A 15,038-nucleotide genomic window follows, 5' to 3' on the forward strand; every position below is an offset into this window, starting at 1 on the left:
ACACACACACACACACACACACACACACACACACACACACACACACAAACACGGAGGGGAGGGGCAGTAAGAAAATGAACATGGACTGGACTGATTTTGGATGAGTGTTCACAAAGACAACGATCCCAATATCACTTTCAGATTAAGACACATCCCGGGAAGAGCAAACACATTCAGAATGACCCTGTGGCGGGAACGCAGCAAAAAGCAAAGCCAGCAACCGCCCCTGTGAAGAAGCCTGGGTAACAAACCGTGAACCTGGTAAGATGAGCCCGCCTCTCGCCTAGCCATTTCCCACTAAGCTCCTGGCCCTGCAGCTGTGGAGCTCGCAGTACTGCAGCTCATCTTCCATTCCTCTCTGTCTTTACAAAGCCCATCTCCTCCTCCAAGTGCAGACCACGCTGCTACAGAGCAGCAAACTCCTCTCGAGTGAGCCCTGGCCATCTTGTGGCAGAGGCCATCTAAAATGGCAGCCTAGAGAGGGAAGTCTCAACGTTAGCTGCTCTGAAACTCCACTAGGCCGCTTTCTCAAATTACGTGGAAATTACGTGGCAGCTGGACCTGCGTAGCCATACCTGTCATACTGCCGTTAGCTACGGCACAGGAAGACAGCGTTTCTGCTGGAGTGGTAAAACACTCTAGGATATCTTTTTGTGATGATGGTTGCACACCTCTGTGAACACATTCGACCCTGTGGACCTGCCCAGTATAAATGCAATATGAGTTGCGCCTCCAGCAAGCCTGCACCGTTGCCAGGCTAATGCAGACAGGACCCAGAGCTGGTGCTGGTTGCCTCTCAAGATCTTTCTGAGCTAGTGACACACACCTATCATGCTGGTCGTCGGAAGGCTGAGGCAGGAGGATCACACGTTTTGGACGACAACACCTGGGGACTTCTTTCTCGTCATGAGCCAGCTTGCATCATCACGAGCATTCCTGCAGAAAGCAGGGAATTTTGTCCCTGGTCCTACTCCATACTACCCCTATATTACCCCTGCAGATACTGACACAGAGGGGCGGGGAATATCTCCTCGGGTTTTTCCAGCCGGGGCCAGATGCCCTGTTCCTCACACAGTGTGACCCAGTTTCACCCCTCAGCTGAACCCTAGGGCTCAGCTTTCCTACCAGCCACAAGGGTCTCTGCAGCCATGGGTGGGGCATTCAAAGCGAGTGCTGCTAGCGGGCTGGAGGCTCCCAAGGAAGAGTCACCACCCAGTGTGGCTCATTCCACAGATCCCCATCTGGGAGGGGTTCAGCTATTTCCTGTGTTGGCTGCTGTTTGTATCTGTCATGTGATAATTGCTGCAGCGCATGCGCCTTGGTAACCACAGGAGAGATTTCTGGAAGCAGAATTGCTCCATCCAAGAGGGGTGAGATAATGACACTTCTTGCCGAGTTACCCTTGTGTTGACTCTGCTCCTGTTACAGCTTGGCCTCCTTTCTTGTGGGATCCCTGAGTCGCTTCCCCCCCCACATTGAGCTTCCCCTCCCCCCCCATTAGAATCTTCCCAAACTATGGCGGAGAGATTCAGGACCCAAGAGCAGCTCCATGTATGCATGACCAAACAGCCAGCCAGGAAGGAGTGTGTGCAGACGCTTCTGTTCCTGGCTTCATGTTCTGCTGACACCACACTTGGGCTTTCTTTTTCTTATACGGCATCTCAAGTAGCTCAGGTTGGCTTCAAGCTCACTGTGTAGCATAGCAGAGAATGACCCTGAACTTCTGGAGCGTTGGGGTTACAGACGTGAACTACTACATCCAGTTTCCCAAGGGCCCTGTTCAGGCTGAGCACCAATGAAACAACGCTTCTTGGAATTTCAATCGTTTGTTCATAAAGACCTCCACACACTCTACACATGGCTGGTCCCGCCTGTTCCTCAGCCCAGAACCCTGCGCCTCCCCCTGTCACCACTGTGCTCCATCTGGAGCTGTCAACGGCTCCACCACCACCCCCACTCCACCCCAAACACAGGTATTCTAGTGTGGCAAAGTGTGAGTGTGTCAGGGTGTGGAGGATGAGGTTCGGGCTGGCCATGTTCTCCCAGCAGAAACATCTTCACTGAAGATCAATTCCCAGTCAATAGTAAAAATGGCTGTGGTGTCTATGCTTTTCCAGATGGCCAGAGCCAGGGTCTCCCGGGAGTCTCTTTGCACCCCCCTGCTGGCACAAAGCTCTGCTCTTAGCTGCCTCTAGAAGCATTTGGGAATTATCCACATCTGTGTGTTTTCCTGACACTTTGAAAACTGGAGCAAAACTAAACTCAAACAAGGACCAGCCTCCGAGCCATCTTTTGCCAGCTAAACATTGAGAGGGCAACAGTCACCCCACGGCGAGTTTTCTGGGGAGGTCAGAGAGGGCAAGCGCAAGCACGGGAAGACATCACACACCTGCCGTCCCCGAGATCACATCATGCTGTGAGGCTGTGAGTGCCCTTTTAGCAAGAAGAGGCAAGCCTAACACAATCATGGAATTTGCTCAGAGCCCCACACAAGCCTTGATTTGACACCAGTGTCTTTTCATTCTCTGTTGTGCACAGGCGTTCAAGGTATGGCCACCTCCATCCTTCCATTCTCATTTTAAACATTACTGAGCACCCACACATGCCAAATTTCAAGTTGATATATTAGCCCCGTATAGGGGACACAGTTTTCCCCAATTTACGGACAAGGAACTAGTTCCAGAGAGATGAGGGGATCCACTCAGACTTACCCAGTCAGCAAGGGACAGAGCCAGAACCTAATAGCAGATTTCAGGCTCATACTATGTGGTATGTGTACCTATATGTGCTGTGTGTAAGTGTATGTGTGTGTGTTCATGTGTAGATTGGGACATGGGGTACTGCCTCAGTCCATCTCCACCTTATCATTATTTGTTGTTATTACTGGTTTTCTGAGGCAGGGTTTCTCTGTGTACCTGAACTTGGAGGTCTGCCTGCCTCTGCCTCCCGAGTTCCGGGACTGGAGGTGTGCACCCCGACGCCCAACTCCCACCTTATTGTTTGAAACACAGTCATCCGCTGAGCCTGAAGCTCATTGACTCAGCTTGGTTGGTTGGTCACTGAGGTCTTTCTCCACAGTGTCCCACATTCCAGGAGCAGGTTCAAGTGCGACTCAGGGTCTCCTTACATGGCAACTGCTTCATTGACTGAGCTCTCTCTCTCTCTGGATCTTAGTAGCTTCACTAGATGATTTAGGGGTCCTGGGTGTTGATGGGGGCAGGGGGAGGAACCTGAGTGACTCGGCTGCCCCACAGCAAAGCTGCTCCATTCGGAATTCCCTATGACACCTTTTTCTTTTTCTCCACTGGGCAGGGGTCCCTAGAAGCCGTTGGTGGCTGTCCAACCTCACCTACTCCCCCTGTGGTGTTGGGTGGGCCTCTTGCTTCCCAGCTCGGTTTCTGTAGCTCTAAAATGCAGGGTGGAGAGAGGTCTTTGCCATGCAATCTTAGTAGCTGACAGGGTCAAAGGCTTCTGTCAGGGAGCAGGGCAGAGCAGAGTGGCAGGAACTTGCAAAAGGCTAAGAGCCCTTGAACGGAAGGGAGAAACTTCTCAGAGGTCAAGGTCACCATGACCCAGGGACCAAGAATGTGGCACAACCTGCTTGTGTAGGACCAGGTGGGGGTGTGTCTGGGCTCCTAGCCAGCAGCCACTAAGGCTGGATCAGGACAGGTGGCTCAGCCTGGCATGCCAGGAATCGGAGCCTTTATGCTACCCTAACACGGTCACAGTGGCGGCGCCATTATCCTCGCCGTAAATGTTAGAGGACATTGCCATAAGGAAAAGACTCTTTTTACAAGTGTAAGGGATGTGGCTATGGTGGCAGCAGACCCTAAGACGGGCGCCCAGAGAACTGACACTGGCATTAGCCCATGCAAGACTCTGCTCTGAACCCCACAGCCTGGCACCCCCACCTGGCACTAGAGGGCCACTTCTTTGTAGTGAGGGCCGACCCTGGGCATGAAGGATGTTGAGCAGTGTCTCTGGCCTTCGTCCGACTGGACACCAAAATAATCCGTCTGTTGTGACGACCAGAATGTGTCAAACGTTGCCTAGGGAGCAACGTCATGTCACTGTGGGTGGGGGGACACTCCCCATTCACCTGGGGTCAATTCATTCAGTCCTCACTACTTCCCGATGTTCTTATCTCATCTTGCAGGTGAGAAAGCAGAGGTGCAGAGCAAGAAGATAGTCTGTCCAAGGTTCCCTACCGAGCGAGGGCAGCCCAGGCATTCTGACCCTGTAGACCCTATGTTGCCAAGTCCCCCGTGCACCTTTCCTGCTAGGCGTGGCTTCCTCTTTCATTGGCTGGATACACCACTGGGTGGAGAGGGAATACCACCCGCCTGCGCATGCCCATCTTGGCCCTATCAGCTGAAATCCCTGTCCCTGTCACACCAGCCACGGGGCTGCTGGTCTGTTTGGGAGCCTCCTCTTGTCTCCTAATTACTGTTATGCAATGATAAATTGGGGTGTGATGGATTGAGACAGGTCTCACTGGGGCATGCTGGGAGTGTGACACTCTGTCGCTGCTGGGCCAGCACCAGGGTTTGCTCTGTAGAGCAGGGAATCAGAGGAAGGGAAAGGCGGGGGATGAAGAGAAAGAAGGGCAAGTGGCGATGAGCAGAGATGACCGTGGAGGAATGGCTGGATGATGTGCCACAACCCTCTGGCTTTGGGGCAGGCCCTGGAGAGCCTAGGTTAGATTCGCTAGCCTCAGCCAAACCCAGACACTTGAACAAGAACAAGTGGTTGTTGATTTAATGAATGGCTGATGCCGAGTTCAGGGCCGTTGGTTATGCAGCGATCGTCGACTAACACAGTCTACTGCTGAGCAACCAAACAACTCGGGCAAGAGGGGCAGGAGCCCACGTTCCCTCACTCACGCGCATTCCCAGATGCCACACACGCCACCAGCAGGGCCTACACTTCATGTCTTCCCATTTCCAACCCTAATGAGTGACTCAAGTTTTAACACACTCCCCACAGCGATGCACATTCCCAATGGTGATCTCAGGACACCACCATGTGCACATGGATGTGGCGGTGAACCTTGGGTGCGAGCCCTTCCACGAGCACGCACCCAGACGTGGATTCCCCGAGCCTCACGCAGCCTAGCACCATGGTGTAAATGGCACACCTTTGAAGGTACATCCTTATTTCGAAATGCACAGTAAGCACTCTGAACCTCATTGCACAGTGCACAACCTGCGCATGGGGAATGGCTCCATCGCCGTTTGTGAGGCCAGGCGTATGTGGAGAAAGAGAGGGCAGGGGGAGTGAGAGGTGGGTGAGAAACACATACATCACCTGCTGGGATCCTCAAAACCCTCTAGGGCAGTAGCTTTCCTTTTAAGGCAAGACAACAAAAACAAACTGTGACTCAGCCGGTGGACTCACTGTCTGAATTGTAATGGTGCTTGCTGGGCCGAAGATGTAGCTCAGAAGAATGCTTGCCTAGCGTGTACAAGGCCCTGGGCATGCACACACCTACCCAGCATTCATCGCTTCTCTCTGCCTGTCTTCTGTTCCCTCAAACTGGGAAGCCTTCTTTTCATACATTGCTCTTGTTGGATGTCTTGTCACAAGGAGAAAGGGAGCTCCCTTGGTGCCAAGGCATGTTCAGGACACTTCGGGAGCAGGAACCCACAGCCCACCTGTAACTCTGTGTGCTCTCAGTGCTCATGGAGACTTTCCGGATGAGAAGGCGGCGTCACAATGGATGTTGCTATAAATGAAAACTAGGTGCCAGATTCGGAAGACACCACGTTTGAAGAGTAAATTGTCTGCCCATTAATATTGCATACTGACGACATGCTAAAATATTCTGGATATACCGGGTAAAAGAAGATGCATCATTAAGCGGGCCCCATACCCCAAAGCCCACCACAGTCTTCACTGTGTCCTGATGTGAAGCCTTGATGGCCCAACCCACCCATGGGGCCTGGGGGCGTGGCTGCTGGACTGCAATGTATCTTAGCAGACTTTTGGGGGAGGAGATTAGGGAGGGCTTTTTAAAATCTCTGACTGGGGTTGGAGATGGTTCCATGGGCAAAGGGCTTGCAGTGCAGGCATGAGGATTTGAATTTGGAGCCCCAGAATCCAGGTAAAAGCCAGGCCTGGTGTGCACATAGTCCAGCTAAAACAGTGAGCTTGATCTAATTTGACCCCCCAAAAATAAGGTGGAGAGCAACACAAGCACTGGGTCAGGAGACACAGAAAGACAGATTCCAGGGCTCCCTGACCAGACAGACTAACCAAACGGTTAGCTCCTGGTAGAGCCCAAAAGACTAAGACACCTGACATTAACCTTTGGCCTTCACACATGAGCACACATGTACAATTACTCCTAGACAGAGAAGTGCACACAGGAAACACACAAAACATCACATACACACTGAAAGGAAGGAAGAAAGAAAGAAAGAAAGAAAGGAAGGAAGGAAGGAAGGAAGGAAGGAAGGAAGGAAGGAAGGAAGGAAGGAAGGAAAGAAAGGAAGAAAGAAAGAAAGAAAAAAAGAAAGAAAGAGAAAGAAAGATATATTCATGGTTTGCAGGTTTTTCTCTCCTGATGGTGGCATGCTTGCAGATGACCAATGTTTAGCCATTATTTTTAGTGGTTCTCTGGTCTTACAGGGCCCATCCTTGCTTCTCCAACACCTGCTCTACAAAGCAGGCAGAAACCAATATCTCCGTGGGAAAGCACCAGCAGCTTACCTGGGACTAGCTTACCCTGCCACCAAGGCCTTCATTGTAGGCGTCTCATCTTTCACATTTTACTTGGCTATTCAAGAGCTGAAGAGCCGGACCGGCAGGGCTGGGAGATGGCTCAGTAAAGGATAAAGGGCAACTTAAGAACTGGAGTTTGGATCCCCAGCACCTATCAAAAAATCCAGGTGCGAAAATGTGTGTCTATAATCCTGGTGCTGGCGGAAGGCTGGAGATTGGAGGACCCCAGAGGCTCCCTGGTGTGCCGGTCCAGTGAGCTTAATCTAATTTAACCCCGAGTCAAAAAATAAGGTGGAAAGCAATACAGGATGATACCTCGGGCCAAACTCTTAGCGCCACACCCAGATGCACGGGCAGACATACCCACACACACACACACCACACACACGCACACACGTACACACGCGTGCACGCACACACTAAATAAATAAATGTAATTAAAAAACAAATGGCAGCCTATTATCTAATTATAGCGTTTCCAGAAATCAAGAACAGAATATCAGTAGGCTAGGAGAGTTGACATATTCTGCTCACTTTAGAAATGAAGGGCTCGCTGCAAAGGGACACAGAACGCACAATGATCAGGAAAGTGCACATTAAAACTGGTGAAGGGTTTCACCCATCGGAATGACGAACAGCCAAGCGAATCCTCATACCCGGCCTGAGCGTGAGTGGAGACAAAGGCATTCTCACCCTCCATGGCATCTGCTGAGGAATTGGTAGTTAGGGATGCCTGGCAGAAGAGCACTGCAAGCAAGATGAAGATTCCAGGGCAATGATGAGCAGCAGGACGCCAGCACCCCAGGGACCAGGCCACAGCCTTGGGGTTTCTGGCCAGCTCTGTGAGCCACAATGGAGATCCCCAAGGATGTTTGTTTGGAAGACAACCGCTCTCAGAATGGCACCGACTTGAGCACCAAAATGATGGGGTAGGAGAAGAGGAGGGATTTCATAATGAGGATGTGGATTCAGAACTCTGAGTCAAACTATCTACCACTGCAGGAAGCCAGGGGGCCTGGACCTGTTGTTCCCATGGGAACAAGCCTCCAAGCATGCTCCCTTTGACCACTGATAGCTGCAGTGTGTTGTTCATGTGTCCTGTACCTCAGGCACCGTGCCCAGCGTGGACTCCACTGAGCCTATGTTGGCACTGCTGGTCCCAGACATTTAGAGCCGAAGAAAATCAGGCTCAGAGAGCTTGAGTAATGTCCCTCGGAGGCCCACAGCTGGCGTGTGCTGAAGGCTCTGAGATGCAGGTTGACCTTGTCATTTTCATAGTGTGTGTGTGTGATTCATTCAGGTCTTGCATCCACAGACATATCTAAAGATCCATTGACACTGACCTCAGTGACAGAGACTTGAGCTGCACGTGACTGAAGCATGAGTTGAGGATGTTGAGGCCGATTTGGCTCATGAGCTACTTGGGTGTCATCAGCCAAGTTACCCAGCTGTTATTGATGGGGGGAAACTTACAGTGGCTCCAGGATCAAAATGGGTCTTCTAGAGGCAGAGGCTGACAGATCTCTGTCAGTTCAAGCTCAGCCTGGCCTCACTATGTAGTCATGGTTACCCTGGAACTCACTCTGTAGACCATCACAGATACATTTTACATATATGCTGATTATACTTACAAAGCATAGCATCCTATAGGATGCCCATTAGACTGTTCTTGGTAGGTCCTTGTAGGTTGGAGGTGGGAGGAATTTTGCTTGTAATTTTTTTTTTCTTGGTAAACACAGCTTTCTCACCTCAGTCAGTGCAAGTCCATAAACACTGATCTCCGAAGAGGTCAAACTTATTCAACATGTGACTTGTCCACGGAGAGCTGGATGAACCGACGAAGTGATGGGTAGGATGGCTGAAGTCCATCCTGCTCTTGGGAAATGAAGCCACAGCCACAGATCTAGAGCCTATGCCCCCCACTTCCCATGGTGAAATCACGGAGGCTCTCGGGGCACTGGCTGCCTGTCCTTCAGATGCACTGGCTTGTGCTATCCTCCAGAAACAGCTTGGGTGTCCCTGGTTCCAAAGTGCTGATGGTCCTCCCACAGAATCTAGCAAGAGTCAGCAGACTCTTGGCCCCACTGCTGATCGCCAACCGTGATGAGTGAATGTCAGGAACAAAGCCACCACGTGGCTGTGGCCAGGGAGACAGCTCAGCTGGTAAAGACACTCGCCACCAAACCTGACAGCCTGGGTTCCGTCCATCTCTACATCTCACGGGGTGGGAGGAGAGAACCACCACCATCACCAAATTGTCCTTGAACAACCCTCACACACACATGCATGCTGTGGCATGTACACACATGCGCGTGTGCACATACACACACACACACACACACGTGTGCACACACACACATAAACAAATAATATAAATATTTGCTAATTAGCACATGGGAAACAGAACTTGGCTTGTAGCTAACAGAAAATATATTTCTAAGCTGAAAAGACGGAACCAACTTTGCACAGCTGTCCTCTCGAGCCACATGTGCTATGGCAAACAGCACATGGCATTAAAAAAAAAAAAAGTGCCCCTGACAGTGAAATAAAAGTTTCACACATCTTTTCAAGTTCAAGGAAGGGGCTCCTGCCAAAGCTGCCTTGCTCGGATGGGGCTTGAGGCTCCTCCCAAAGACAACGTGGTGATGATGCAGTGTTGAAAATCCTGTGCCTTGGCCCCGTCCACCTACTGCATGGACCACTGACTTTTGCCACACCCCAATTCAGACCCTCCTGTCTTCCTCCCAAGCTATCCATTTGTCCTTCCGAGTCCCTGCCCACCTGGAACTTCACAAACAAGCAGTGAGCATTTCGTTCACTGAGCGGATATTTTCCCCAACAGCTCTGAGCGGCCAGCCCCAGACTGCCACACTTAGACACACGGGTGAATTAGAGCCATGCCAAAGGAGCATGGCACCTGAAGGTTGCGGCCTCGCTGGAATTTGCTGAATAAGTAAATGGCTCAGTGAGTGGCTGATGAGATGAACAGTCTCGGTGGTCGGACACTTGACAGAGTGACTCTTTGGATGGTACATAATGCCTAGCCTGGATCGGGCATAGCCACACCATCCCGGGGAAGTGACAGTGGACTCAGAGATAGATAGATAAATAGATAGATAGATAGATAGATAGATAGATAGATAGATAGATAGATAGATAGATAGATAGAATATGCTGTTCGAAGTTCAGTGTAAAGTACCTGTTGATCATATTCTTAATATCATTTTGAGGGACAAAAATATTCAGTGTATTGCACATTTGAGGACATGTTTTCAGTAATTATTTTATTTGTGTGTGTGTGCGAGAGAGAGAGAGAGTGAGAGAGAGTGAGCGTGCATGGGTGTGCACCTGCTCAAGGTGTCTGCCTCCACTGTTCTCCACCTTACACCCTGAGACTGGATCTCTCGCTGAATCTGCAGCTCCCACCTTCAGCTAGGCTGGCTGACGAGCCCTAAGCCCCACCTGGCCTCACACAGCCCCGCCTGGCCCTGGAGTGAGAGATGCCTACTCCACACTGCACTGCTAGATTTTACTCTCGTGCTCGAGATCTGAACGTGTTTGCACAGCAAACTTCTCACCTACCCAGCCATCTCCTCAGCCCCTTTACTAGTTTTCTTTTTTAAAAAACACTTAAAAATATATAATAATGTTGGGCTTGGTGACCTCAGCACTGGGGAGGCTGAGGCAGAAGGACTGAGCCTTTGAGGCAAGCTTGGGCTACAATAGTCAGACGATTTCTCTGAAATAATAACAAATAAAACCTAGAACAATGCTTACATACCCCTGAGGTCTGAAAAGCCACCGTTCTGGAAGCAAGCATGCCGGTTTTGTTCCCTTTGCATTGTGAGTAAACAAAGGGGATGCTATGAAATTTCACGCTCTGAAAGTACCATCCATTTGTTCATTCATCACTGAGCACATTCAATGGGCCTGAGGTTCTCACGATTGGATCTGGTATTAACAGCCTCGGGAGATTAGGGGGAGGTAAGAAGAGTCCCCTCGGTAGATAGGTTGTTAGGTAGGTTGATAGAGACATGATAGATAGATAGATAGATAGATAGATAGATAGATAGATAGATAGATAATTATAGGTAGGCAGATAGAGGGATAGACAGATGGGTGGACCGGATAGATAGATGAAGTGATAGATAATGGATGGATGGGTGGTGATAGAGTAATAACAGATAGAGTGACGGATACATAGAATAAATGATGACCCCTCAAAGAGGTTTGCATCTGAACCCTCAGAATTTGTGACTATGGTCCAAGGGGGGGAGAAAAAGAACTTTACAGATATGATAGTGATTGTTCAGGCCCTCAAGATGAGGGAGAGCCTGGATCATCCGAGTGGGCTCAAGGTCATCACTGGTGTAACTATATTAGTGACAGAGGCAGGCAGGAGAGGCAGGGGTGATGGAAAGAAAGGTCGCAGCCAGAGAATAGAAGGTGCTCAATGGTGGCATTGCAAATGGGTGAAGGCTATGAGCCAAGCAATGTGTGGGCTCTTAGCATCTAAGGAAACCAGTTCCCCCGAGAGCCTAATGGTGGAGAAAGAGTCCTTGGTTTGGGGATTCTCAACAGGCTGAACTCAAAGATAATGACTGTTGTTTCACATCTCCAAATAACAGCCACAGGAAGCCAACCCGGATCCCACAGACTGTGGCAAAGTGGAGAGACAAACAGGTTTCACCTGTTGAGCCCCCTTCCGTCTGATGGGACAGAGCCCCCATACTTCTCCCACTCAGGGAATGTGCCACGTGCCACAAAGGTCTGTGTGAGTACTACATCCTGCCAGAGCCCTGAGCTGCTGCATCTGAGAGTACCAGCCCCACTCCCTGTGTCTCTCTCTGGGGAAGGACCACATCCTAGCTTCAGGCATTTGGGCTGCAAATGAGTGGGGCAGGAGCTGGCAGCATCCCTTTCACATCTGCAATTATCCATCTAGGGATGGGTTTTGCCCAAGCTGGTCCCCAGTATCACTTAGAATTGTTAAGAAGCAGGAACAACCTAAAGATGCTCTTGGCTCATGGGACTTCTGTGAAGACTTGAAGTGACACCTCTACCCAGCACACAGCAGATCCAATCCTCCCTCCACCACCCTTGACCACTGGTACCTGCAGCCCAGGTGGGCCCATTGGCCTGGCTGCCTGGCGATGCGGGCTCGTGGGATCCGGGGACAGGGTGAGGCCAGGGGCAGCGGGGCCAGCCCCTCCATCTGGGCAGCAACGAGAAGGGAAGGCTCTGTCATGGACAGGCCCACAATGCTGCTGATGCTGCCTTTGAGACTGAGTGAATCACTGTGAGAGCTGGAGGAAGGTGGTGGGGCCTGTGGCACACCCTTCCAAGACACCCCCATATTGGGGTGGGGCTGACTCAGCCAGGACTGCCTACAGGCAGGTATGTGTGAGCACATACTTGGCCCCTTGCCAAAACAGAAATGACACCAAAAGAAACAGACATGGATTAAGCATGCTACTTACAGGTGCTTGTAATCTCAGAAGTAAGTTAGAAGGTATTCAAAGAGCATCATGCATTTAAGGTCAACCTGGGCTGTAGACTGAGGCTCTGCTTCAAAGAAGCAATAAGCCTGGGCTGGAGAGATGGCTCAGCACTGCCATCTCTAACTGCCTGATTAGAGAGCACTGCCTGATTTTCCAGAGGACCTGGGTTCAAGTCTCAGCACCTACATGGCAGCTCCCAGTCATCTCTAACTGCGGTTCTAGGAGATTCAAATACCTTCTTTTGGCTTTGTGAGCTTTATATGCATACGGTACACAGACATACATGCAGGCAAAATCTCTACACACATAAATTGGGAGAAGGATGAGAAAATAGTTTATTTGGCTATCACTTCCATATCACTGTTCATCACTGAAGGAAGTCAGGAATGCAAACAGGGCAGGGACCTGGAGGCAGGAGTTGATACAGACTGGCTTGCTCTTCGTGGCTTGCTCAGCCTGCTTCCTTCCTTCTCTCTCTCTTTCTTCCCATTAATTAATTTCACATCTCTATTGCAGCTTCCTGTTTTTCCTGTCCTCCCAGTCCCTCCCCCTACCTCCCCTCCCCCTACTGTCTCCTCATTTTCTCCTCAGAGAGGGGAGGCCTCCCATGGATATCATGGCAGTAGGTCTAGATACATCTTCACCCATTGAGGCCAGGCAAAGCAGCCCAGTTAGGGGAAAGGGATCTAAAGGTAGGCAAAAGAGTCAGAGACAGCCCCTGCTCCAGTTGTTAGGACACCCATGTGAAGACCAAGCTGCACATCTGTTATGTATGTGTAGGGGCTTAGGTCTGTGCCATGCGTGCTCTCTGGATGGTGGTTCAGTCTCCGTGAGACCCTATGGGCTCCTTCAATCCTTCCTTCCCTTTTCCCACAAGATTCCCTGAGCTCCACCTCAAGTTTGGCTGTGGGTCTGTGTATCTCTTTCCATCAGTGAAGCCTCTCAGAGGACAGTTATGTTAGGCTCCTGTCTGCAAGTACAGCAGAATACTATTACTGGTGTCAGGGGTTGGCTTTCTCCTGTTGGAGGTACCCTCCCTGCTGCTTTAGGTTGCAGTTCTAGCCTGGTCCAGATAGCCGTTGTGAGGCTCAGTGTTAAAGGCAGAACTACCTCCCCTTGGTGGGGTCTCCTGCCCTCATCTGGAGAGTGTCTTTAGACACAGACTCTCCTAACCACATTTGATAGGCCTCTGACACAGCAACCTGCTAGCTCTCCCCTCCTCAAACCTATATGTTAATTAGGTCCTGTGTTTCCATTCATATGATAGGAGTGTGATGTTTGATGCAAATCAAGCATCCTTGAAGTGCCTAGTGCCAATCAATTACGTACAATTATGTACACCTATTCTTGGAGCCTTCCACCCACTCCCCAAGGGGTATATAACTTTTTTTTCCCCCCTGTGGAATTAAAGTTGAATTAGCCAACAGCTGTTCCTGGCGCGTGTGATCCCTGTTCCAGGCACAATTCTAGTTTCCTGCCCTCCTGACTTTGTGGGCTGCTAGGAGGCAGCCTCCGGGAAGGAGGAGAACCAACATTCTCTGATGTGGTGGGTCTCAAGTTGGGTCAATCACTAGCTGGCCATTCCCTCAATTTCTGCTCCATATTTATCCCTGCACCTCTTAGAGCAGGACAAATTCTGTGTCGAAGGTTTTGTGGGTGCGTTGGTGTTCCCATTCCTCCACTGGAAGTCTTGTCTGGTCACAGGAGGTGGCCATTTCAGGTTCCATTTCCCCCGTTGCTAGGAGTTTTAGCTGGGGTCACCCTCATAGAGTCCTGGAGTCTCCCTTGTCCTAGGTTTGTCCCAGAGATGATCTCCCCGACACACACACACACACACACTCACATAATTTTTCTATAAAAAAAAAAAAATTAGAAAAATAACTATCCAAACACACACGCACCAGACATGAAACATGCTATTGGTATGGCCACTCTCACCCCCCACGGCCACCCCAACATCAAAATCAAACCAAAAGGAATGAATAAAGCCAGTGATAGGCGTTGCCCAGCGCTTCACCTTGGCTTAGTCCCTCCCCATGAGCTTTTGGGAACTGTGACTTCCTCCTCTGTGCAATGGGGTTGGTTACGTTGGCCAAAATACAGAAAACAAGCAGACAGGTGGCACCGAGGGTAGGCAATGGGCAGTGGAATGGAGGATGCCGAGGAGGCAGCACGGGGAGGGGCGGAGTGGGAGGTGCCAGAGGCCTCCTGGGAAATTGTGTTCGGGCTGGATATCTGCAGCTGAGGAGGAGGAGCTGGGGACTAACTTCCTGGCTTGGCTGGCTTCCTGCTAGAGGAAGCTTCTCAACCACCATGAGAATGAAGGCCAAGGGGCATGCGGGCACGGGATGGAAGGAATTCCTGCGGGGGCTGCGGATGTGTAACTGCTGTGTGCCAACCCTGCATCCGCCGCGGATCGTGGGCTCCTCCTCCCCGACCAGAACACCACCTCCTCACAGAATCGAAGAAACTTAAAATATGTTTCCATAGGAGCTCCCGTCCTAGAACTCTGCATGGTCCTACGTGGTAAGATGGAAGGCCCCACCGAGAAAAGAACCACAGCAGCCCTATTTTGCAGGCAGCCATCTCTGGCTCAGTCAGAGCATACAGGTGCACAACCGCCCACTTTCCCAGCACTCCTTCCACAGGGGGAGGAAAAAGAGTCACATCATAGGAAGGGAGAGGAGGTGGGGTCCGACTGCTGCCGAGGCTCCTCCCACTGCGTAACGTGAATCAGCGCGGAGGACAGGTGTGAAGCTGGTACATGGTGAGGGTTCATGGAGCTTTGTGTAAGGACTATGGCAGGTGCTTAAT

At 50.7% G+C, this 15,038-nt stretch overlaps 1 protein-coding gene across 1 annotated transcript in view; it reads right to left on the reverse strand.

Moving 5' to 3' along the window:
- The window catches only part of Arhgap40 (Rho GTPase activating protein 40), a 32,748-nt gene extending 20,777 nt beyond the window's left edge, over window positions 1–11,971 (reverse strand). The window contains exon 1 of the mRNA XM_055602402.1: window positions 11,838–11,971. Within this exon, the coding sequence (XP_055458377.1) occupies window positions 11,838–11,971 (134 nt within the window). The remainder of the gene's footprint in view (window positions 1–11,837) is intronic.
- Window positions 11,972–15,038: the final 3,067 nt, after the last annotated feature.

The sequence above is a fragment of the Psammomys obesus genome, unplaced genomic scaffold (assembly GCF_907164565.1).
Source record: "Psammomys obesus unplaced genomic scaffold, mPsaObe1.curated_primary_1811, whole genome shotgun sequence".
In the NCBI taxonomy this organism is placed as follows: Eukaryota; Metazoa; Chordata; class Mammalia; order Rodentia; family Muridae; genus Psammomys; species Psammomys obesus.